Source organism: Colossoma macropomum, unplaced genomic scaffold (assembly GCF_904425465.1).
Source record: "Colossoma macropomum unplaced genomic scaffold, Colossoma_macropomum, whole genome shotgun sequence".
Taxonomy (NCBI): Eukaryota; Metazoa; Chordata; class Actinopteri; order Characiformes; family Serrasalmidae; genus Colossoma; species Colossoma macropomum.
In genome coordinates this window covers 5,700,461-5,725,548 of record NW_023494810.1, presented here as the reverse complement: position 1 = coordinate 5,725,548, position 25,088 = coordinate 5,700,461, and the positions used below count along the sequence as shown (strand labels likewise).

Genomic DNA, 25,088 nt, shown 5'->3' with positions numbered 1-25,088 from the left:
AAAACATTTTCTAACTGGGTTGTACTCGTAAAAACGTAGGGATAGTGCGTTTCCTGGGGATTTGGGTTGGAGTTTGTAATGCGTAGTGATTGTGTCTCAAGAGGATTTAGCTCAGGATGGGCTGAAAGCTGGGATAACAGGTCCTAATGCTGTGGATGTTAGTGGATTACAGCCCCCGGACAGGTGCTTTTGGTCGGAGATACAGTGGGAGGTGAGACGGCTTAGTCGTAATGCCATTACCTCCGCCGATCCTAATCCCAGCGCTGATTATGTGCGTTAACTCTCCTCGTCCAACCCTATGAGAGTATGTGGTTAAGCTAAAAACGCTGGATGTAGGGCATGTGATTGCACACGGACGGATAAGAGCGGACATGTGTGTTTTCCGCCACGCTGCCCTGAACATTTTCCGTTGAAACGTGTCATAATTTCAAGAACATTTTCTTAAAATCGGAACACACAGAATGGCACGTATGACACAACACCTACAGCACTTCTGTGAGCTTATTTTTATTTTCGAGCTGCTGTTCCACTGCCCCAAAGCAGCAGTGCTACGCTTCCTCAGTTTTGAGCATCAGGCAATCAGAGTTGACTCAGAGAAACAAAGGCTCGCAGCCCAAAAAGACCTTGGACGCTGGAAACGAGCACTTTTGTTGTTTGTTTTCTTTTTTTTCCCCTTCTCTCTCTCACTTCATTTTCTCCAGGCACTGTGCATTTTGTAATGATGCTGTTCGTCATGGAGACCTTGTAGAGACAGTTTCATTTGAGGAACCAGGGAGCAATGTGATACATACATATACAAACCCAGACACAGAGCAGACTCAACAAAATTATTTATGATCAACAGAGTGTAGATCAGTTTTCTTGGCCGAGCTTGGTGTAGTTTCTGGAAGTACACTTTAGAAGGTTTTACTTAAAGAAAATGTTTAAATCCACATAAAAACTCACTTTTGTTACTTTTTATAGCGAAACAGTGCCTGAAACTAAGTTCCCTCTCCAAACACATTGCTTACTTTATAATGGCTACTGATATAGAAAGTAAAAGCAGGGACGCCGTATCTTTACAAGCATTTGGTCTGAATACATGACAAAGCAGAACAAATCATCTAGACTGCCTCCTGCATCTTTGGGATCAGTGTAAATGGTCTGTTAATGCAAAACACTACTAAAAACACAGTATTAAAATACTACAAGTCATTCAGTCTTGGTTAGGGATCAGATTAGAAGCTATCATGCCTGATCGTCATTCCTTCGCAGTTCTGGCATGAGTGTTTCTCTTCAATGTGGTTCAGTTCAGCAAAGAACTTTGAAACACATGACAGTCTGAGATTTCAAACACAAGAATCGAACGCGTCGCAGTGGGACAGAGAAGCTGAAGTCCAGGGCCGTTCTAATACAGCAGGCTAGACTGAAGCCTTAATAACAAATCCAAGCATTCCACAGGAAATCTCATCAATGTGGAACAGAGAACTTTGAACTTTCTCTGCGAGGCTCGATTACCGCGACCTAGTTTTCCTCTCAGGGAAGAATGGAGGGAACACAAAGGGGAGGCACTACAGTTTCCATTCAAACCAAAATATGTGGTTTGCTCAGCCTTACTCCGTAAGGGCGCTACAAAGAAAGTTGCCCACGAGTTGTCTTCCCTGAAAACAAACCAACGTCGACCATCGCAGTCGATTCACAATCACAGAACAGCCCCAAGTCACAAGCTGTCAACATGTGTCTACAGTGTCTGAGAACGTGAACGCATCTGGACCTGACAGCTTTAAGTGTGGACATCAGACACGCGCTCACTCCCTCAGTGTGAACATCTGTGTCACTTTTTAACCACCTCTGGTCCTGAAAACGGACAAAGCACGAGCCACATCCAAGAATGACTTGTTCATCTCACCACCCAACTGTGCCTTAATTTCATTCATAATACCGGCTGTGGATTAGCTAGAACTGACGTGTGCAACTGCAAACAAGCCTACTCTGCTCCTGTTATACTAGGAAAGTGATGCAAAACTTCTTTTCTACATTGCATTGTGCGAGTCTCGTGCGTTTCTCAGCACGAGCTCTCCCTTTAACCGGCATACGCACTCACGTGCTGGAGGAATCAGACACACAGCAGTCATAACACGAGTTTCGAGACACAATACAGGCACAAACACACATGCAAGCAAGACTTTGGTGCAACGGCTCACAAACATGCAATAAAGCTCGTGCCAAAAACAACAGCGCGCGACAAAGGCTCATTCAGAACTTCGCTTCATGCAGATTCACCGCAAATGCGCTAATAAACAATCACCAAACGCAACGCCGGCTATTCGCACAGCTGCACAGCATGCACGGGCACGAAAGCGAGGCGTTTGCACTGACCGAAAGCGCTCGTGTCGTCCCCTGTCACGCGCACATGCTCTCCTCTCCAGTGTTCTAGTGCAGAGTGAAGCGTAGCGCGCGCCTAACGGAGCCAACAACAATAGAACAACGTGGAGGAGAGTGAGGGGAGTGGAGAGGAGGATAAAGACTGCCCCTCTCACTCTGCCCCCGTTTACCTCCTCCTCCTCCTCCTCCTCCTCCTCCATTCCGCGCCACTGGGTTTTGTCTCGCGTCACGTAACGAAAGCGCGTGCGACGTGGACCGCTCGGGCTCGTGCACGATCGTCCCCGTTTGTGTGCCGCTCGCTTTTGTGCTCGTGAGAAAACAAGCAGACATGAACGGAAAAGCCCTCATTCTCCTTTCTGATAGACGGATATATGACAGGTTAACGCTCGATGCAGCGTCTGAGCTTCTTCAGTCCAAGTCTAGACGCTGTGATTTTGTCTTGAGGCGATTAAAAAGTCCGGTTTCTGGTCATTTTTTCCCATTAATGAAGCCCAGTTTTAGCCTGAACGTGGGCACCGCTGACTCAAACCTAACACTCACTCATACTAGCACCGAATAAGTCGTGCGTTCTGAGGCCAAGTGCTGGGAGTGGCATCTCACTGCTTAAGTCCAATACCATAACACACCAAACGATAGTGGGGGCAAACTCGCAGCCCCCCTAACTGCCGCTGTGTGGGGTTTTGTGGCGTTTTTGTGTCAGTGGGCTACAGTTTTAGCCCTGCCTGTGTTTCCTCCTGGTTCTGTACCTGCAGTGCTGCAGCCCGAGCATCCCCCTCTGCATTATGACAAATGAAGGCTACACACATACAAGCGAGGCATGGAGACTCTGACACACTGGACTTAGGGGTTCTCTCTGCTCTCTAGCCTGCTTGGTAACCACATTCATTAAAAAAGATTGTTTTGTATTCTTTATTATTCTGCCTGTTTTTTTTTTTTCGTTGCACATTGTGCAGCTGCAGGTGCCACATAGTGCAACTTAAGGCTTACAACTAAGTTAAAAAGCAGCTTTTCCTGATACATCATACAGAAGCTGTAGGTGACCCACACAGCCCAGTGATAACTGTAATTAAAGGTTCCATATCTCGTTTTGTTCCATGCATTTAAGACCCCCCCCCTCCACCTCCCCACCCCCAAAAAAGGTACCAAAAAGTTATCCAACCACTTTTTATCTCTTAAACAGGTTGTTTTTATTACTGTGCCATTAAGACTGACGTGTAGAACTGAGCTCTGTTTTGACTCCTTTTTTGTGCCTCAATAAGGGAAAGGCAGTCTGGACTGAAACACTCCTCATAACTTCAGAGCGAGAGGGCAGGGGCTGACTGCTGTAGGCTGAATAGGCAGACATTTGTAAATGTGTTCGTTTTTGTGACATCACAAAAACGGGTCTCATTCATCAATATTTTCTTAAGTTTTTTCTTAAACTTGTTCTTGACAAAGGTTGCAAGAAAAAGTCTACGTCAGATTCATGACATGTTCTTAAACCGCAGAATTGTTCGCACATTGGTGAATGTTAAAATCTACGTGAAAACTGCGTAAGTGGGTTTCAAGAAGAAAATTCTTGGTCTCACTTTATTTGGATCATCCACTATAGTTACTGCAGATTATCTACAGATGTTCAAATTGGTAACAAACTATCTGTTGAAAGTTGATTCTAAACAGTGGTGAGGGTTGGGTTTAGGTTTTGGGTTGAGGTTAAGGTTAGGGTTAGGATTAGAGCCAGGTTCAGAGTTAAAATCATGGTAAACTTAGTAGATATTTTGTTGAAAGTAACTTGAAAGTAAATTGAATATCCACAAAACATCTAAAGTGGACTATCCACATAAAGTGTTACCAATTTCTTTTTAAGAATGGTTGGTGAATGAGGCCCAATGAATTCAAAACAGGCTTTGTTTCCATACATAGACTATATGGACTGGGGGGGGGGTAAATGTATTTAACATTCACCCCCGTTAACAATGTTTACATTGTATATTAGACATTTTATTTGAAAAAAGTTAGGTTTTAGATTGATACATGATATTGGCCCTTAAAACTGTAATTAATTCCACTGACAGCTAAAAAAAATCAGTCTTCTACATTTTCATTTATAGCCATCTGATTGTAAAATTATTTTGCTGTGGTCCACCTATCAGTGTTAGTGACCTCTAAGTTAGTTTATGTTAGGAATTAACTAAATACTTTCAATCATTCTCTGAGAGAGACTGATAGTTAAAGGAAAACTCCTTTCTTTTTCAAAGCAGTCTCCATATGGATCATTGTACGGTGCCACTGATTACCACAAACAGTTATTTTGATGTGTTTCCTTGTACATAAGAAAGAACAGAAAACCTGTTCAAAACTCATTTATAAAAGAAGTTACTGGGCAGTCACTGAATACTGAGTAAGTGTAAGTAACTGTATGACTATATAACACAAATTCAAAACTACAGTAGTTACTCTTAGGTCTCACAATGCAACATTAATGCGACATTAACCCCTGTGTGGTGTTGATGTGTTTGTTACTCAGTGGTCTGGTGGACCCACTGCATTATTGTTTTTTAAATCAATACAGCCAAAACAATTTATGTAAAAATACCAGATGTTTAAAAATATCACAAGTGTTCAGTGTAGGGTTCTCCTTTAGCAGCTGTAGCCAGTCAGCAGCCTGTCCATGTTGTCCACCCTCACACACACACACACACACACACAGACACACACACACAGACACACACACACACTAACAGCAGGCCATGTAGGAGGAGAACAGAGTGAAGGACACAGCACCTCCACACTTTTACTCCCCACAGGTTCATCCAACACCACATGTGTAATATAAATGTGTGGGGGGTGAACAGAGTGAAGGCACTGAAAATGGGTTATTTTATATGTTCTTCACAGAAAATGAGCAAAAGCCAAAGAATCTGAGGTTAAAATAATAATAAATCACATATTTTTTTATTTTGGTAAACACTGAAAATGGGTCCCACAGAACCCAACACCACATAAGGGTTAAAGGATGTCTTAGCAAAGCTGTTCTTATTGTTATACCTAACTTTTTAACACTAGAACAACACAGTAAAAGAAGCAGGAAGGCTAGCAGAATATAAAAATGATTACACATTTTCTGTTCATCTTAGCGCCATTTTGCCACTGACATGTTTGCAAGCTGGTCTGTAATTGTCCAGAAAATCCTGCCCACAACACCTCGCTGGTAACATATTACCACAAATTCTTCCTTCTGGAAAAATAGCCCCATCTCTACAAGGCCTTTACAGATTTACAGCTTAATTTACATACCTCTGACTGAGGAATGTGTTTCACATAAATGTTTATTGATTGAACTCAGCAACTGCCCAATGGCTTCTATTGTAAGTGTGTCTTGGGCCAACAGGATTTCTACTCGTTTCTAAATACGGTGAAACTGTATGTCTAAATCATTGTCTGTGATAATCTACCATAAAATACAGATGTGGCAGATAGAGAATAATGGAAAACAGCTGGAGTATTTATTTAAAACCGTTCCACTTGTTGTTTTTAAAGCAGATTTTCAATAAAAAATATCCATTTGTCAAATTCATAAAAGTGCTATAACAGAATACAACATAAGACAAACTTTGACTGCAATAAAAAACATTTGCAAGCAAAGCTCTTTCCAGCCCTCTACATCTTTGAGATCTGCATGCTGCAAACACAAACGTTACAGTGCAGTTACACTGGAACGTATCCCATTCATTTGGGAAGCGTCATGCAGGGGCATAGTGTATGACGGAATCTATGCGCTGAATTTGTGGGATGAAGTGCATTGAAAAGTTTATCCAGATGAATCCAGCTGATGTGATGTGTGACAGCGATTCAAAATCTCATATGTTAACGCCTGACTGTTGTCCTACAAGTCAAAATCCACACAGGAAGACACTTAGTTTGGAAGCTTAACTGGAAGCTTGGCTGATCTTGATCTCAGCCCCTCATAACAGGATCTGTCCAACCTGATCAGCGTTTTGGAGAACACTGATTCAATGATACATACAACGCTGACTTTTTGATTGAACCCATTATAAGGGCCTGTTAGTGTGTGCAAGCTTTACTTTCTCACTCTCATCAACATAACATCTAGTGGTATCAAGTATGTTGCAGAAATTACTGAATACTTCGGTCTTCACTGTTTAATTTCACATTTAATTCATATTAAACATTTCATATATAAAGAAAAAGCTGAAGGTTCAGGGGGTAAAAAAAGCATTAATTACATCAGTTTTGACGTAGCAAGACTAAATTCCAATTTGATTTTACAAGAATCCTCTAAAACACCTATAGTACTGTGCAAAAGTCAGAGACTGCCCTTCATTTATTATAAGTCAAAAAGTTATTCATTTTTCAGCATCAGAACACAAGCAGAAAAATATAGTTAACAGACCAAATACAATGCAATTTTTTAGTATTTAGTGTTTCTACCCTTTGCCTTTTTTACACACACACACACACACACACACACACACACACACACACACACACACACACAGACACACACACACACACACACACACACACATACACACCCACATACACACACATACAAACACATACACACACACACCTCCAAAGTTCAGTCTTAGACATTGGTTGCATTTCTATTTCTCACGATCCAATTAATCTCAAACACATTCCATGATGCTGACTTCTGGGGTGGCTGAGTCGTCTTCTCACAGTGGAAGGATGGACAGGAACCCCTGTGGATGTTTTCAGATCTGACGCAGCTTGATTTTCTCCTCTCTCTCAAAGATGAAAGCTTTAAGTGCTGTTTATTGGATGGGGACTGTTTTGGTGTCTACCAGGTCTTGCACAGTTGTTAGAAGTCCAATTTTCTCTGGTATCTTTCAATATTTTTTTTAAGTCCAGTTTTTAAAAGTGCTGTTTTTTCACTTATTTTTCACTTTGACTACGTTCACATTACAAGCCTCGTTGCTCAAATCAGTTTTTTTGCTGAAATCCGATCTCTCTGACACGATGGTTCACACTCGTTTAGCTAAGTGATTCAAATCTGTCATTAATGTGAACGAACCGGCATCCTGAAATGACCCTCATGAGCACATCCTGCTCAGTAACGTCACGTGAATGAATCACGTGCATCATCAGCACAAACTAACGTGCAGAACGAGCTTCGCTGTGAAGATAATTAACTCTGATCAGCTCTCAGCTTCATTATTAGAGTGAGACGAAGGAGAAAAAGGTGAGATGAGCTGCTTTTCCACCGTTTACAGGCTTAAACTTCTGTTCGGCGCTGCTGCCATGGTAACGCTGAATGATGGTGCACACAGAGTGGAAAAAAAGCTCATGAATTCCGATCTGAGCGTCACATTAAGGTCGCATGGCCATGAATCGGATACGTATCCGATCTAGGACCACACATGAAAGTGGCTCAGTTCGGATTTGAAAAGATCAGATTTGCGTGTCCACACAGCTCTGAAAACATCAGATCTGAGCCACATTAGGGCAAAAAATCGGATTTGTGCCACTGGTAATGTGAACGTAGCCCTATTTTCTAATTTTCTTATTTTCCAATTTCTAATTCACCTGAAAAATAAATAACTTGCACTTAATGACCAGTTTGACTGTAAATAAAGTAAACTGAGGGGGGTCTCTGACTTTTGCACAGTACTAACTGCAGCCAGTTCAAGGGTCGGAAAGTGCATTCACCATCTTTGCTGTGGTGGACGAGTGTACATGGACCTCTTATCTACTCACCATTTCACAAATCCTGCTCAATCATTGCCTCAACACACACAAATTTAACATAATTGTTCAGCTGCTTGCACACAAGCACACACACACACAGGCACACACACACACACACACACACACACACACACACACACACACAGAGGGTCTTTCTGGAAATGTCACACCAGCGGAAGAATTATGGAGAGGCCGCCTGATCATCAACCAGGATTAGGATCAAACTGGACACTAACAGCACCACTGGCAAAGAGACTACTCTCCACAGTGGAGGGGAGTGAGGGAGGAAAGAGCAATGGTGTTTAAAGGGAAGGTGAATGATTAAGTGACCGCTGCCCGTCCGTGGCCCATGCTCTTGTCGACTGAGCGGGCAGAGGCACAAACTCCAGCCTGCTGGTCACTCATGAATAGGAGGCCAGCCATTCACACTCCATTTCCACCCCCTGAGGGCCCCTGCATTGTAGCATGTTCTGCCACCGTGTACTAATGCGAACCTCATTCACCCTCTTTCTCACCCACAAAGCATTCTTACTGTACCACACTGTAAGAAAGTGTACAAAGCAAAGTTTGGGGATGCCTAATTTTCCCATTTGTAGTGAATCAATAAGTGCATTTCTTTGTTGGTTTGCAATAACGTAACATATTAGGCTGGCTTTTCATGGTGAAACTAATCTACAGAAAACTAAATTGCACTTGAACTGCATAATGTAAACCATCCTGCAACTCATTTGAAACTTAGCTGCAACAGTTGCAAGCATCTCAACTTCTTGAGACAAGTTTCATGAAACAGCCAATCAAAACGGCAATAATGCATCATGTGATCACACCAAATGCTTTTTATGCAATTTCAGGGGACTTATGGACAAGACAATAAAACAGACAATGGTTTATTGTGCAGTTGAAAAGGAGACGCCCCCAACTGACTCAAGGTTGGTGACTTTTCATTTTGTCGGATTCCTGAGCCAATACAAAAAACACTTCTCCAAATTTATCGCAGTTAACCAGCCAGCTAACAGTAACAGCTATTTAAACGGCTACTTGTGCCACCATTATTCTGCTTTAGCCTGCTGTTATTCTGACCTATGTAGCTGGATTCGTTTTCTCCTCTCTTGACACCCCCTAATTTTGCACATAGCTCAGACTGCTTTGGGATCTAAACAATGAAAACTGTTAGAGGAGGGGAGACTGAGATGTGCTCCAGGATAAGGTTGTTGTGCTTTTATGATAGCTTGAGATATAAAATACTTAACATGACTACTTTATTTCCAAAGGCTTAACATACACACAGCAGACAAAAACTCAAATGTAAAGTAAAATAACCTAGATTGGTAGTTAAAAGAGAGATATGGGGAAAAGAATGGCAATGACAGCTGGAAAAAACATATAAAGATGATAAAAATGCTGAAAACAGGTAAATTACACCTTGCAGGTGACTTATAGCAAGAACGATGTGGTATATCAAGAAGTGTGAGCCGCTAATTTGCCTGTTATAGTGGAGTGACTGAATGTGTTGTGACTTTAACTGTCAAGTTGCACAGAAATGATGTTGCATGCAACTCACAACAGCTAGTTGTATGAAACTGGTTGCATGAAAGTCTCACTATGTAAAGCCAGCCTTTTTTATTTCCTTAAATTTTTTTTTGCCATTTTTCATTGCAAAAACCAGAAAAACTGAAGTAACAACTGAAAAAAGTTGCAGTGTTTTTAGGAATAATGCCAAAACCCGTGCATTTTATTAACCCCTAAAATGGTCAGGGCCCACTGGCAGGCACATAGTTTTATTACACATTTCTAAAACCTAAGAATAGCTCAACCAGTTTGCACTGAAGTCCCTGTAGTTACTGAGTAATAAGCCTTAATATGTAATAAGCCTGGGATTTTAAGGGGTTAAACAAACCTTTTAAGTTTCAACGAGCTTTGGACCTGAAAGAGTTTCAATGTGTGCTTTTAACTATAGTTTGCAAAAGAAAACTGCCAAATCGTTATTTAGGAAAAATGCCCTGCTCTTCAGGAAGACACTTCAAAGAACGTGAAGCTGTGTTGAAGCAAATTATCCACTTATTTGCAAAGCACAAGCTAAAATCAAACATTAGTCTGAGAATTTCAAAAGAAATAAGAAGTACTGCATGCCCCATTCCCTCAAGTTAAATATTCCATTCAACACTGACCTTTTTTCTTAAAGGCTTACAGAGAAGCCATTATATGGCTAATTATTAACTGCCTCTTCTTCATCCCTGATCAAGCACTGTTTTCTTCTACTTGTTAAGCAAGTACACATTGCAAAAGACCCACAGCACCAACAGTAAAACAGTTTTCTTTCTTAAAACTGAACCCTAGATCAAAACCAAAATTTGTAATGACTGGTAACCAAGACAATCTACCAAGAAAACACCCTGAACAGCTGAAATATTAAACGCTAAACGTGATACATACACTTACACGCGCATACATTCTCTTTGAGTTTGTTAGAATCTACAAAACGATCTATGACAAAGACGTAGAAGCTGCACAAAATTTAGCCCTTGTGTGGTGTTCAGGTCTGTGGGACCCATTTTCAATGTTTACCAAAATAAAAATTCATGTGATTTATTATTATTTCAACCTCAGATTCTTGGCCTTTTCTCATTCTCTGTGAAGAGCATATAAAATAACCCATTTTCAGTGTCTTCACTCTGTTCACCCCCCACGCATTTATATTACACATGTGGTGTTGGGTGAACCTGCAGGGAGTAAAAGTGTGGAGGTGCTGTGTCCTTCACTCTGTTCTCCTCCTACATGGCCTGCTGTTAGTGTGTGTGTGTATGTCTGTGTGTGTGTGTGTGTGTGTGTGTGTGTGTGTGTGTGAGGGTGGACAACATGGACAGGCTGCTGACTGGCTACAGCTGCTAAAGAAGAACCCTATGCTGGCCACTTGTGACATTTTAAACATCTGGTGTTTTACATAAATTGTTTTGGCTGTATTGATTGAAAACAATAATGTGGTGGGTCCACCAGACCACTGAGTAACAAACACATCAACACCACACAAGGGGTAAAAGTTACACTTATTGGCAGTGATAATAAAAGTGTACTGTAATCTTACAATGTTTCTTACCCATAGCTCATTGAAAGGAGTGGAGAAATTTGGCAAAGTAACCTTTCAGTTAATACAGTGATTGTTTTTCTATTTCTATATGTAATCAACTGTGTAATTACGTTATTATATTTTTGACCACAAACTGAAAACAGCACACACCAACCTAAATATGGCATGTCTCTGTTTTACCAAATATCAAACGTTGCTTTATGCTTCGAGACACTATATCGTCAATGTTGGAACAAAACTTTGCACATCCATTTTCTGTCCTTTTTTTTTAGATTTTTATATATTTTTCAAATGCCAGTTGCCTTTTTCACTGTGTCAAAATTTTATCAAGAATGGAAAAATAGAAATATGCCAATATGCCTACATTAACTTACACTGAAAGTTAAGAATGTTTCTTCTGTAAAACTACGAAGAATACAAGGTTTTCTTATGACACCGACAAAATGCATGACATATGTCATCACTCACAGCTCACCAGCTCCACTGACTACTCACTCTTTATCTTACACAGTCTTTTCAGTGTGTTTAGCCCTTCATCAGTGGTCAGTTCCTGCCTACAGGACCGCGTGAGCTGGATATTTTTGAATGGCGGCCAATTCTGAAGTAGCTTAATATACACCACGACTCTTTTAACTTAATTTTTCACCCTTCAGTTTTTAAAAACTCATTTTAAGACTTTAAGGATCAGCAGGAACTCTGTAATAACTCTAGACTTAAATAGTATGATGATGCAGACATTCAGAGACCAAATGAATCACTGAAAATTCTGAAGTGAAAACAAAAAAAAGCCACCAAAGTAACTAAAGTAAATATGAAACAGTCAGGGAGCTTACCGTCCAGGGAGAGCCAGTCATGCTGGGACGTGGGCAGGGCTGGGAGAGCACGGGCTTTATACTCAAACACCACCGAGTTTGAAATGATCTGGCTACTGGCTGCCACCTGTAGGGTCACCAGGCCTGTGTCGTGAGCTACAGGGAGAGGACAGAGTCTGCTTAGGGTTTTACTTCTTAATCAGCCGCTTCAGTCTGTGAGTAATAAGCTGGTACCGAGCCTAAGCCAGACAGCGGAAGGCCTGGCAAACATACACTTCTGTTCTTGTCTATTTCACTGCCAGGTAAGAAGGATGGATTTTTGTCTTGTCATTATAAATAAAAGTGTCGTGATCGTGATTGAATCTGACAAAAAGGACCTCCGTTAAGTTACTGAGCTGAGAGTATTTCACATGACGGACAACACTATAATATATAAAACTGAGTGCTTTGGGAGATGAAACATGACAATTCAATTTCCTGTATTTTTCTGCTCCTATGAGCTCCTATGAGACCAAGTAGTAGCAGCACAGTATTAAAGAGGTTTTGAAACTGGACATAAGCAAGGGCATTACTCATTCTACTCTTCATTTGGGAGATAAAAAATGCAGTGTTTGAGGAACTGTAACTACGTGAGAGACTAAATTAATGTGTATATTTGTAATTCATGTGGCTTTACACTACTAAATAACACGGTTAGTACATTTTAGCATATGAAACGGCAGAAAGGAAACATTTGCATATCTAGCCAGAACTGCTAGAATATAAATCATTTCCTAAAACACATATTTATTCATACATACACAAATGCAAGTAAAAACAATTCCACAAAAAAAATGCATTTTGCAATTATAAACCTCAATTCCAAAAATCAATATGGGACTCTAAGTGAAATGCTAATAAAAACAGAAAGCACGGGTTAATAAATTCTGTTTGACTTTGTATTAAATTAAAAACACAATATACATATTTAGTTTACCTTACGAACATATTTAGGTTACCTTATGAAAAATTTGGGTCAGGGGTTTGTTTATCACTGTATTACATCACCATTTCTTTTAACAGCGCTTAAAAGATTGGGCACTAAAGACACCACTTGATCCAGTTTTGAAAGTAATATTTGCCATTCTTTCATTATACAAGTCTTCAGCAGCACAACCAGGTGTGGCCTTTGCACTTCATAATGCACCACACGTTTCCAATGTGCATCAGATCTGGACTGCAGGCTGGCCAGTCTAACACCTGCACTCCCTGATTACGCAGCCATGCTGTTGTAACACAAGCATAATGATGTTTGAGGATGCTATCCTATTAAAATAAGCATGGAGGTCCCCGAAAAAGACGGCATCTAGATGGTAGCATATGTTGCTACAAAATGTGTTTATTTCAGTGTTAATGGTGCCCTCAAAGATGTGCCACGCCATGGGTACTAACACACCCCCCATACCATGGCTCTAATTTTATGCTGGTAACAGCTGGCATGGTACTTTTCTTCACTGACCTACAGAACATGATGTTCATTATTTCCATGAACAAAATAAAAGCTTGACTTGTCAGGCCACATTATTCTTTTCCACTGTGCATCATTTAATTACCCACCCTGACGTGAAGAGCCGGTGGGCTTCTGTGCTTTTAAATGCTTTGAGAGACTCTCCAGAATAGGGAGAGGGGCTGAGTATGAGACAAATATAATTGTCAGGGAAACACAAATTTGCTAGCTTTTCCGCCAGTTTAAGTGGGACCAGGAGTTCAGGGGGAAACTGTATAAGGATTTCAGCCTATTTTATCGACTTTGTGGAGGCCACGTTTTTTCTCTTCCAAAGTAAGGAGAGTAATTTTAGTCATCTGTGACTGAAACCCTAGGATATTTACAGGTGAACTATTAAATATCTTGTTTTGTATTTGTGTTTAAAGTTACACTCCACTTTCTGTTTTCATCTTCATTACACATCAACTTTTCTGAAATTGAGGTTTATACAAACAACGTAGAGTACTTATTCTGAATCTGAGGGCATGTCCTATCTGTATGTCTACCTGGGCAGTAGCATCGCAGAACTCCAGGCTGGATGAGGGAGGCAGGCACGGTGATCTGGTCAAACAGGCAGCTGTAGTCACTGCTAGCCTCCTGCCATGGGCCTGTGATCAGAACCTTAACACCACCCTGAAAAAGCAAACACTGTTACTTTCCATGCATTGTACACACCAAGGTATTTAGCAGGTATATATATATATAAAAACAAACAAAGCACACTGAGCAATCTGGAAACAACTACTAATCAGAATGTCTGGGTCATATAATGTGTATGTTTGGCTGGAAGAGTATTTATCAGCTTGTCATATGCCTCCGTTATGCTCCAGTCTCTATCTGTTCTAATGCCCTTTTGCCAACGGATATGTTAATGACATCACAACAGAGTCACAGACTTGACATGTGTCTGGCCCATAGGCTGCTCTGGTACGAAACAGGCCATGCACTATAGGAACATTGAGGTTTACCATCTAGAGAGTGAACGCTCTTTGTCTAATTCTTCTGACAAAGTGCTGCCATCTTGTGGTTGGCTTAGTGTATTACAGAGAAAGAAACATTCACAAACATATAACCACAAATCTCACAGACATAAAGAAGCTCAAATTTTCCGATTTAAAGGTCATAGTTACAAGTGGGAGCTTCAGAAAGAATTCTGATTCCCAGTTTTCTGACTTGCTACACAGACATGTAAAATAATTCATTTGAGGCAAAAAAACTGCACATTGTCTCTTATTTGAAAATGATATACAGTATTTTTAGTTTATTAAATTCAATTAGACTACATATGTTCTTGCTTTCTCTAATGCCCTTTATTAAGCAGTCAAACATACGTTTTTGGTAGGCATCAAGTGGTCAGTCTTAACAAGCAAGTGGTCAGCCTTAACATTAGCATTACGTTAGCTGCTTTGTGGTTGACTCGCTGTTAAACTCAGATATACAAACTGTGGTATATGCTGTTAAATACTTGAACACACTACATGGCCAAAAGTATGTGGACCCCTTGCTATCACATGTACATGAGTTTAAGGGCCTAAGGAATTGCCCATCTTTGTGGCTATAACAGCCTCCATGGTTCTGGGAAGGCTTTTCACAAGATTTTGTAGTGTGTCTGTGGGAATTCTCAGTCAAAAGAGCTTTTATGTGGTCAGCCACTGATGGTGGATGAGAAGGCCTGGCTCATAATCGACATTGGGTTCAGTTGGGTTGAGGTCAGCGCTCTGCACAAGCCACTAAACTCATCAAACGATGTCTTTATAGACCTTGATTGTGCACAGGGGCACAGTCATGCTGGAACAAGAAAGGACCTTCCCAAAACTGCTGCCACAAAGTTAGAAGCACATAATCATCCAAAATGTATTTGCACACTGAAGCATTAATATTACCCTTGGCTAGAAGTAAGGGGCTGAGCCCAAACCTTGAAAAACAGTCCCACACCATTATTTCTAAGCATTCTGGTAGGCAGCATTTACTGGCATCTGCCAAACGCAGATTCATCCATTAGACTGCCCCAATAACACGTTTCTACTGCTCCAGAGTCGAGTGGTCGGCGCCTTGCATTGTGCATAGGCTTGTTGACTTTTCGCAAAGGTGGCATCCTATGATAGTGCCACATTTAAAGTCACTGAACTCTTCAGTACGAGCCACACTGCTGCCAAAGTTTGTTAATGGAGACTGCACGGCTATGTACTTGATTTTGTACACCTTTAGCAATGAATGTGGCTGAAAGACCTGAATATAGCTTTGTCCATGTCTACCTACTGCCACCTCCATATTAAGAACAGTAGGCATACAGCTAGAATTCATGGAAACTGAAAGCGTTAATAGGAAAGATGATAGGGCATTGTGGGTAAGTGGTGTCCGTTCATAATGTTTGTGTTTGTGTATGGAGAACCTTATTATTTCGTACTGACTTTAATCCTGTGATTATAGTGACACCCCTGCATAATGTCAGGGGAAAGGATGGTTTCAGTGGTTAACGCTAGTAATTCTGGTAGTGTTGGTGGTCTTTTTCTAAATACAACTTACCTGTAAGAGTTTGTTGCATCATGTAGATTTTTACAATGAGGAAAAATCTTAGAAAGATACCAAAATTGATCAGGATGGCTAACTAAAGTTAGTGGTGCGTTTACCAAATAGGCTCATCCATCTTTCCGACAAAGCAATCTGTAATTACAACTTGGTGAACAGGAAATAATATCATCCAACACATTTTTTAAAATGTGGCACTACTGGAGCTTTTTTTCTGTGTTTCAACTTATCAAACCTCAATAATATTAAATATTGTAATATATATTGTGTAGAAAAAGTCTTTAAGAACTTTGATGTTTTATGTCTCTTATCTTACCTACTGCTAATGTGAAGGCAGCAATAGTTAATCACTCACCTCAGGATAAGACCACTCTGGTGAATAGTCTGTAACCACAAACAGTCTCCCAGTGGCCTGAAGCATCCCCATGGTGCCATGAGCCACAGCAGCAGAAACCACCTCTTCCACTTGCATGTAGGCTAGCTGTCCTGCCTCCCCTGCCACTGCCCCAGACTGGGCAGACTGGGGGCTGCAGCAGGGCTGGAGGCAGAGATCTGTAGAGTTGTACCCGGCTGCCCCACGGGCACTCCCTTCTTCTGCACCCTGCTGGGGTGTTGTTCCGGAGGATACCTGCCCCTCTGTGCCAGAGTGGGCCAACAGCTGATGGCTGTATAGTGCATTGCCCCCTTGCGCTCCCACTGCTGCTCCACTTCCTCCTTCCACCGAAATAAAGTCGTTAATGAGGTCTGAAAACTGATTCCCAAAGGAGACGTCAAAGTGATCTAGATTGATCTCCATGGATCCGCTTCCACTGGCCCCACTGGTGGTCAGACCCTGGTGGGCTGCCACAGTGTTGAAGAGACCCTGGACTAGGCCAGCCCCCTGTAGAAGTGGCTGGAGCTGCTGATGTGGACTTCCAGCTGCTCCATTGCCCTCAGTACCATTACAGAGGGCTCCACTGTTAGCCCTCGTACCTGTACTTCCAGTTCCTGCTCCCAGGTTGCTGCTCTCCGATTGCTGGAGGTAGTGCTCTGTGGCCCCGCTGCCATCCGCCCCATTTCCCACACAAGGCTGCAGATGATCCCCTGCCTTCAGCAAACCCTCAGTCTCCTTCTCCTGGCCTCCTGCATCCCCTGCTTCTGAAGTGGCTGGCTGCTCCAGACTTCCAACGTCTTCATGCTCTTGGCCTGCACCAGGAAAGTGGTTTTGGTACTGCAGAAGTTGGAGAGTGCCACCTTGCCCATTTCTCTCAGTTGGAGAGTTGCCATTACAGTTAGAGGCAGCATGCTGTCCTTGGTGGGCATGATGGTGGTGGAGATGCCCATTGGTACCTGATGAATCAGTTTTGACTACAGACAAACCCATGTAAGCAGTGGTGTCATGGGAGTTCTGTGCAGAGGTGCCATTGCTCTGGTGGTTCTGTGTCTGGGTGGACTGGGGTGAGCCCTGCAGGAAGAAGCTAGGAGAGTGGCTCTGGTGGGCCAAGTGAGGGCTGGGAATAGCTTGGCCATAGCCTGTGGCTGACATCACGGTAGAGGTGTAGTCCTGCTTGGCATCAATGGCACTAAAATCCATTTGCTCCAGAGTGGTGCTGGGGCTCAGACCACCCCCAGAGGGCAGAAGAGAGCCAGTCGGAGTCAGAGCAAGGGAATTTTGGCTAGATCCGCTGCCTGAGGAGCTGGAGAGGCCACCTGCACCACTCACCACATCCCCAACCTGGTAACCACTTTCCTTGGCCAGCTGCTGCTCAAATGAAGTGTCCTCTGTCTTGATGTTCTTGACCAGTGAGGCATTGAAGCCAAAACCGTTGTCACTAAGAGGAGGCGAACAGCGGACACCTCCATTACTGCAGCTGCTGCCATTGCTGACCTCTGTCTTCAGCCCATTGCCCCCATAGGTCTGGCCCTGCTTGGGGTTGTTGAGGAAGCAGTCTGGGTCAAAGTTGACAGTGGTCTCGGGCAGCTTGATGCTTCCAGAATCCAGGTTGCTGGAGAGGACAAGCTCTTCAGACACACTAGCCGCCGATAGCATGGCTAATCCCTCGGTAGACCCCGCATCTCCCAGTCCCACACCCACAGCCCCAGGGAAGGCAAACTTGTGACTGTCAGCGGCAACTGCCAGCACCAGGCTGCTTGAGGCTGTGTCGGGGCCCAGGAGATGAGCGTTGGGGTCTCCGGTAGGAGACATGCTGTAGACGGGATCTCCAGTGACCTCTGACATGAAAACTGTGGCAGACTGGGACAGGCTGCTCATGACTGAGGCCACGTGGCTCATGCCAGTCACGACCGGACTGTCAGCCATGTCCGGGTCGGAGTTCAGGCCACTGCTGATGGACACGGGAGAGCTCTGGGTGGTGTCAGGCACTTCGACCTGGTTGGTGGAGGACACCTCCATGCTGTTCTGGTGGAGGAGAGCTGGTTTGGGCACTTTTCCATTCCTCTTCTCACGTGCGGATGATCCACCCGGCCCATCAGCCCCTGCTCTGCCATTCTTGCCTCCCCCATGGGTGTGCTCGGTTTTGCCCTCAGACACATCGCTGTTCTGCACTTCAGAGTGGGTGCTGCTGTAGGCACCTCCAGAGCGTGGGTCTACTTTTGGGGAGATGATGCGGTGTTTGGCACTGTTGCACTTGTGATGCAGGCTGCTTCCAGCACCTACAGGCAGAGGGAACATGAATGGACACTGTCAAGAATGGGCAAGTATGAGTGAAGTGTTTAGGTCTTCTACAGCATGTTTAGGTCATTATGGTCCATAACTACCAACAAACTGGAAAACAGTTGGGTATACATGCAACTTTTATTTGTAATTTCAGTTAAAGGAAATTTTCATCTATATGAATGTATATTATACAATAATATTTTTGCACATTCCTGTGTGTGTTGTGATAATGCCAGAAATTATTTTGATATGTGTAAAAAGGCTGCCATCTAGTGACAAACTCTGATATTGCATGGAACAGGAAACCACATTTAAACTTCACTTTACACCATAGTGACAAAGCTTTTAGCTGCACCTTTTTATTTTACAAAGTGCAAATTTTTATCGCTGATCATTTGATATGTTCCCTGGAAATGGAATATGATATTGGTTCATCTGTATGTAACTCAGCTCATCAAATGTATACTGACTGAAGATTTAGGATGGATTTAGCACACAGAGAAAACAGCATTGCACACATTCACCCTTGATTCAAGCACTGGCAAAACATGTTATATTTAAAGAATATTTTGGACTTGCATTATATGTGCCTTAGCTTAACTGTTTGCCCTCCAATTACTTTGTCTTTTACTTTGGTTTGATAAAACTCTACAAAGGCCTTCAGTTCATCATGTGACCTACTTTTATATTAGATTAGTACTTTTATCTTTTCTCTTGATCTCACTTTAAATCTTGAATCTGCCCCCTGTCTGACTCCCTCTTAACTCTCTCCCCACAGTCCCTTACCCAGCGTCCCCGTGCAGAGGCAGTTATGAGTCCGGGGAGGTGGCTTGGTCTGGTGGCTGTCCAGGATCTGCTGCACCAGCTGCTCGGCCGAGAAGCCGGTGCTGCTGTTCCCGTTGCTGCAAGTCCACTTGATGCCATGAACTGCCGGGAGAGAGGAGGAGACAGAGACGTCAGCCAGACAGCCACACAGACCAGTGGGCAGCCAGCGCCGGCCACCACCTCGCCAGCCCCCTCTACTGGCACTGCAAGGGAGAGACATTCTCACACTACCTCGCCATGCTAAATACTGCTACACCGTAATTACGATGTGTGTTTTGTTAGAAGCAGTGTTTTCATTCTGAAAACTGCTCAGGATTTTTCAGTTAAAATGCTGTTACATTGCATGCCCCTCATAATACGAAATAATGTAGAGTGGGTGTATGGAAATAAACTATCATAATAAATAAACAATAACAAAAACACTATAAAAAGCTACGTCTAAGCTTTCAAAACCTGTAAAAATACGATTGAGTACTGATGCTCTATGTTTTAAAACCAAGACAATCACTCTATCATGTGATAACACTATAATAGCTTTGCTTAATAAACCATTAACTTACTAGTAACAATTGTGAACAAGCCATTAGTTAATCAGAAGTTGAAAATGGACAAATGTTTCTAAATGACAGTTCATGTAGTTGTTTATATTCATATTTACATATGCTGTACATGGTGTTTTCCTGTACATGTACACTACAACTATTTCACTAATAAACATTAGTGCATGTATACAAATCACTGCAGTGAAATACTGAATTATTACAACTTTTTATAGCGATAAAAACTTTACATTTTATCCGGTATGTGTATATAATGGCAAAATATCTTATGGCTAAGTAATTAGATAACTCATATGTGACGTTATAACTTGTTTACAGATGTTTGTAAAATATGTATTTTAATGAGTTACAGACATTTGCAATAGCTGATGTAAAGTAAATATGTTAATAATTAGTGCATGTGTTTGAAATAAATGTAAGACATCTCTGTCATGTCTGAGCAACATGTAGTTGTAGTTTCTGAACTCGTTTGGTGATGCCTCTCCAGCCGATCTTGGGAGTATGTCGCAGATTCAAAGACTACAGGAAGAGAAGAGGTGGAGAAACACAGGCAGAAATGAGGAAACGCCTTGTTTTTTTTCTTATTCAGATGGAGGAGGTGAGCCTCAAGTGCTAGACTGCGTAATGTGTGCACTGTTAGATCAACTGGTCATCAGATTGCCGTGATTCTGGGATTGTGAATTATAAATAACACTGCTTTGTTTGGAGCATTACAGTGCTATACAAGACAAGACACTATTATAAACAGTGTTGTAGACAGTTTCACTTTAGCTACTGCAGAAAGGTCTATAATGGAGATTCTGATTGGCTTTGCGGAGTTTGCATGTTCTCCCCATGTCTGCGTGGGTTTCCTCCGGGTTCTCCGGTTTCCTCCCACAGTCCAAAAACATGCAGTCAGGCCAATTGGGCACGCTAAATTGCCCCTGGGTGTGTGTGTGTGTGTGTGTGTGTGTGTGTGTGTGTGTGTGAATGTGTATGTCTGTCTGTCTGCCCTGCGATGGACTGGCGACCTGTCCAGGGTGTATCCTGCCTTCCGCCCAATGACAGCTGGGATAGGCTCCAGCACCCCACCGCGACCCACAAGGATAAGCGGTTTAGATGATGTGTGTGTGTGTGTGTGTGTGTGATTGGCTTTGCTGCTGAGTTTAACTCTGTCTGTTTGTGCTGGTCAGCGCTTCATATGCAGAAGTTTTTATGTGCGCCCTGAACTGAAAAAGTAGCACTTTACTTTACAGTACTTTGAAAAGTGGTGGGTTAAATACCCGCTCGCCACTATGGTTCCAGCAGCCCTAGAGTGGCTGTTCATCATAAATGCCACACTTTCAAATGCATGCACACGAAGATTGTATGGTGTACTGAGTACAGTATTCTGCATATTGCACCAGTATATACTATATACTGCATGCTACTCCTTTTAATATTTCACAGTACAGTGTTCAGTATGCAACAACCATCATGCACACGCTTATAGTATGATTCTAAATAGTACAATACTTATAATAACAACACAATAATTACAATAAATAACAATAACAGAATCTTTTGGTTCTACAGAACCATTTTTAAAAAGGTTCTTTAAAAAAAACATACAACAGATTTTTTTTTTATCATTATGAAGAACAATTTAAACACTGAGAGGCACTCTCAGAAAAAAAGTACTAAACTGTCACTGGGTGGTACCCTCGGGGGTACGTCTTCGGTATCTTTAGTCAGGGAACATAACCGTACCATGTTCCACTACAATCACAAGCTGATACCAGGTTGACATCAGGTTATACAAATATGCACCTCTGACCTGGAACAATTTTATTTAAGATAAACAAATTGGACCTCAAATCCACTGTTGTACCTTTGAAGGTACATTTACATTTACTTAATGATTTTTAAACAAAATTGTTGCTATAATGGGTTTGAAATTTTGTAGAACGTTTGTCATGACGTACTCTACTCCTTACCAACTAAACAAAAGTATTGGGACACCGCTCCTAATTATTGGGTTTGGGTGTTTCAGCCACACCCATTGCTAACAGGTGATTTGGGACGAACTAGAACGGAGATTGTGAGCCAGGCCTCTCGTCCAACATCAGGGTCTGACCTCATAAATGCACTTCTGGATGAATGGCCAAAAATTCCCACAGACTCTCTCCAACGTCTGTAGAAAGTTACAGCTGCAAAGGGGGACCAACTCCACATTAACGCCTATGGATTTAGAATGGGATGTCATAAAAGCTCCTGCGGGTGTAATGTGTAGGTGTCCCAATACTTACATATATATATATATACATACACACACACACACACACACATACATATATATATATATATATATATATATATATATATATATATATATATATATATAAGTTTAAGTATATAAGTATATTATTATATATTATATATATTTTACGCTTCTAGTAGTTTGCCTGTATTAATATCAAGCAATGTGAGGTTGTGGTGCCATCTGCTGGACTGCTCTATGTACTGCAGCTCCTTACTGGAATTAAGCATAAGAGCACACACAGCCTGTGCTGTGATGGGATAGGTACTGGAGCAGAACGAGGGGCTGACGGGGAGCAGAAGCTGCACTGCTATCTCATCTACTCCTTAGTCTGAATTCTGAATGGGCATGTACCTCATCAATAAAGAACATCCTTTTAATCTGCTGCAATAGAAATAAACATGACAAACATTTGATACAATCAAATTAGCGGGATTCAGAGAATCACTTGATAATTGAAGTGATAGCAAACTACTTCCTATCTGATGGGAAAAGGAACGAAGAGACGGCAGTTATTTCATTATTATCATAAATAGAGCTGTCACTATTGATTATATTAGTAATCACATAATCTACCAATTATTCTGCAGATTAATAGAGTTTAAAAAGGCCAAACAATTAAAAAGCACTTGATGAACAATAACAAACCATGCGTAGCCTTTCAAAGAATCCGAATACTTTAATGGAAAACGATAAACAAGGAAGCCTTTAAGAGACATTCAGCCACATGCGAAGGTTTGAAGGGCGCCCGGGATAAATTTCACGCTTTGTTGATTTTCAAAGTGAAAATAAGTGAACACATCCTCTATAGAGAACACGCTTCTGCACATTTTAAAGCACATTTACTATTTGTTAATTGAATTTAGCATATGGGAAGAAAAACATAGCACAAAATGTGGTCTGGGCAAAAAGTTATGACACATTTTATATTGTGTTTTATTTTTGTTAAACTCAGCAAATAAATAGAACTTGTGCAGAAAATTCCCAGCAGATGATGTGTTATTATCAAGTAATAGAACACGAGAGGGAGTGTTATCGTGAAAAACATCATGGCTGTGATTTGGTCGCCGTAGATTATAGAGAGTTATAGAGATATCACACGACCTCGAGTGTTCTATCGCTTTTATACAACAGGTAAATATATAAAGTACTAAATTAATAAACTGGGCCGTGAACGCAGCGTTTAATATGTTTTAATGTTTGCAGTTCCTTCAATTATAGTTCCTTAACGAGCAGCTCGTTGCTATGTCAGAGTAACGAACTCCGCCCACTCGCTGCACAGCCGGCAGTTCGTTCTCCAGCTCCACACAGACCAACTGACAGTTTGAGAATTTAGTGTAGCCTCATCTTCACAGTCTGACCAAATCGGCTGTCGGTCAAATGTGATCTTAAAAGTATCCATTTTCTGTTTGTGGCAAAGTAAGAAGTGAAAACGTTCAAATGGCTTGAGCGTCTCCTACAGCTGCCTAAATCATTGCTTAGCAACGGCGTCTCAGCGGAGTGATACAGTGTTTGTGAAAAACCTGTGACGTTTTGGCGCAGCACAGTTAGAACACTTCTCAACCAATCAGCTTGCGTGGCCGGAATTAACTGTTGTATACTAAAGCAATAAGCCATTCGAGGCCGTGGGTCACTGGAAGGGTGTCCTTTGGGTGTTCTTTGTGTCTAAAACCCACTTCCCCGTGATAAAATCGCAATGACACACAGCCTAGAATGGCTTATTGCTTTTAGAAAACGGCGGCCAACATAAAATATATTAAAATACACAATGTTTCAGATAATTATTTAAGTTATTATTAATAGTAATCAACAAACAAGTATTCCACCAAGAAATGTAGTTCCTTTAGAGTATGGTATCGTTGCTAAGTAACCATGGACGGCTGAATGAGGAGAAGAACGTTCGGTCGCCGATCACTGTAAACTGCAGACATTTCATGGTTTTTAAAAGATTTTTTCGTATAACAGTGAACATGTGATAACACAGCACTGTTTAATGCAAAAACTTTCAGTTTATAAGTACTTTTTGGTCACCAAATTACCACCGCTGCGAGTCTTCCATCAGTCTGACGACGCCACTTTTCTCACGCTGGGGCTGAATCTCAAACGGCTCCCCGCTCCGTACACAGTGCACTACGTAGGAATTTAAATACAGACTCCTGCAGCCCAACAGTGCAAAATATCGCTATAAATGTTCATTTGGGATTCATCCACATTTGTACTCGACAGGCATGCACTATTTACAGCAGAGGCTAGAATTTCTAAACTTACTGTTACACAGCTCACTATTTAGGGAGTACGGAGCCGTTTGGGATTCAGCTGGGTTTGACGTGACTTCTGACCGAAACACGGACATTTGAAGTGTGTAACCCATTCAGGTGACATTCTTTAGACTTTCATATTGCCGTTTTTCAGTAAATCATATCGTGAGTACTTTAATTCAAGCCTGAGATATGAATGTTGGCGTTGTTTAACATGTTTGCTATATTTTAGCCTGTTATCTAGCTGACCAGCCTGGTTCTAGATAAGAAAATACATTTTCAGCCCCTCAGTTTAAACAAAGATGGGTTCTTACTTCATCAGTACACTCAGTGCTCTGTGTGATCAGCATTAGAGTTAAAGATTAATCCATTAACAGCAGAAGGGTTTTCGTGCTGTGGCGCAGTGATACAGAGTTCAGCTGTTGTGAGGCGGTCATAGCCACGGTATACCCTGGATTTTATAACAGCTTTGAACGCGGCTCAG

The 25,088-nt window shown here is 41.8% G+C and overlaps 1 protein-coding gene across 1 annotated transcript in view; it reads right to left on the bottom strand.

The window, feature by feature from the left end:
• The window catches only part of camta1b (calmodulin binding transcription activator 1b), a 433,402-nt gene that overhangs the window by 13,340 nt on the left and 394,974 nt on the right, over positions 1-25,088 (bottom strand). Inside the window, 4 exon segments of the mRNA XM_036559246.1 lie at positions 11,995-12,129; positions 14,005-14,131; positions 16,383-18,679; positions 19,470-19,610. Of these exon segments, the coding sequence (XP_036415139.1) occupies positions 11,995-12,129; positions 14,005-14,131; positions 16,383-18,679; positions 19,470-19,610 (2,700 nt within the window).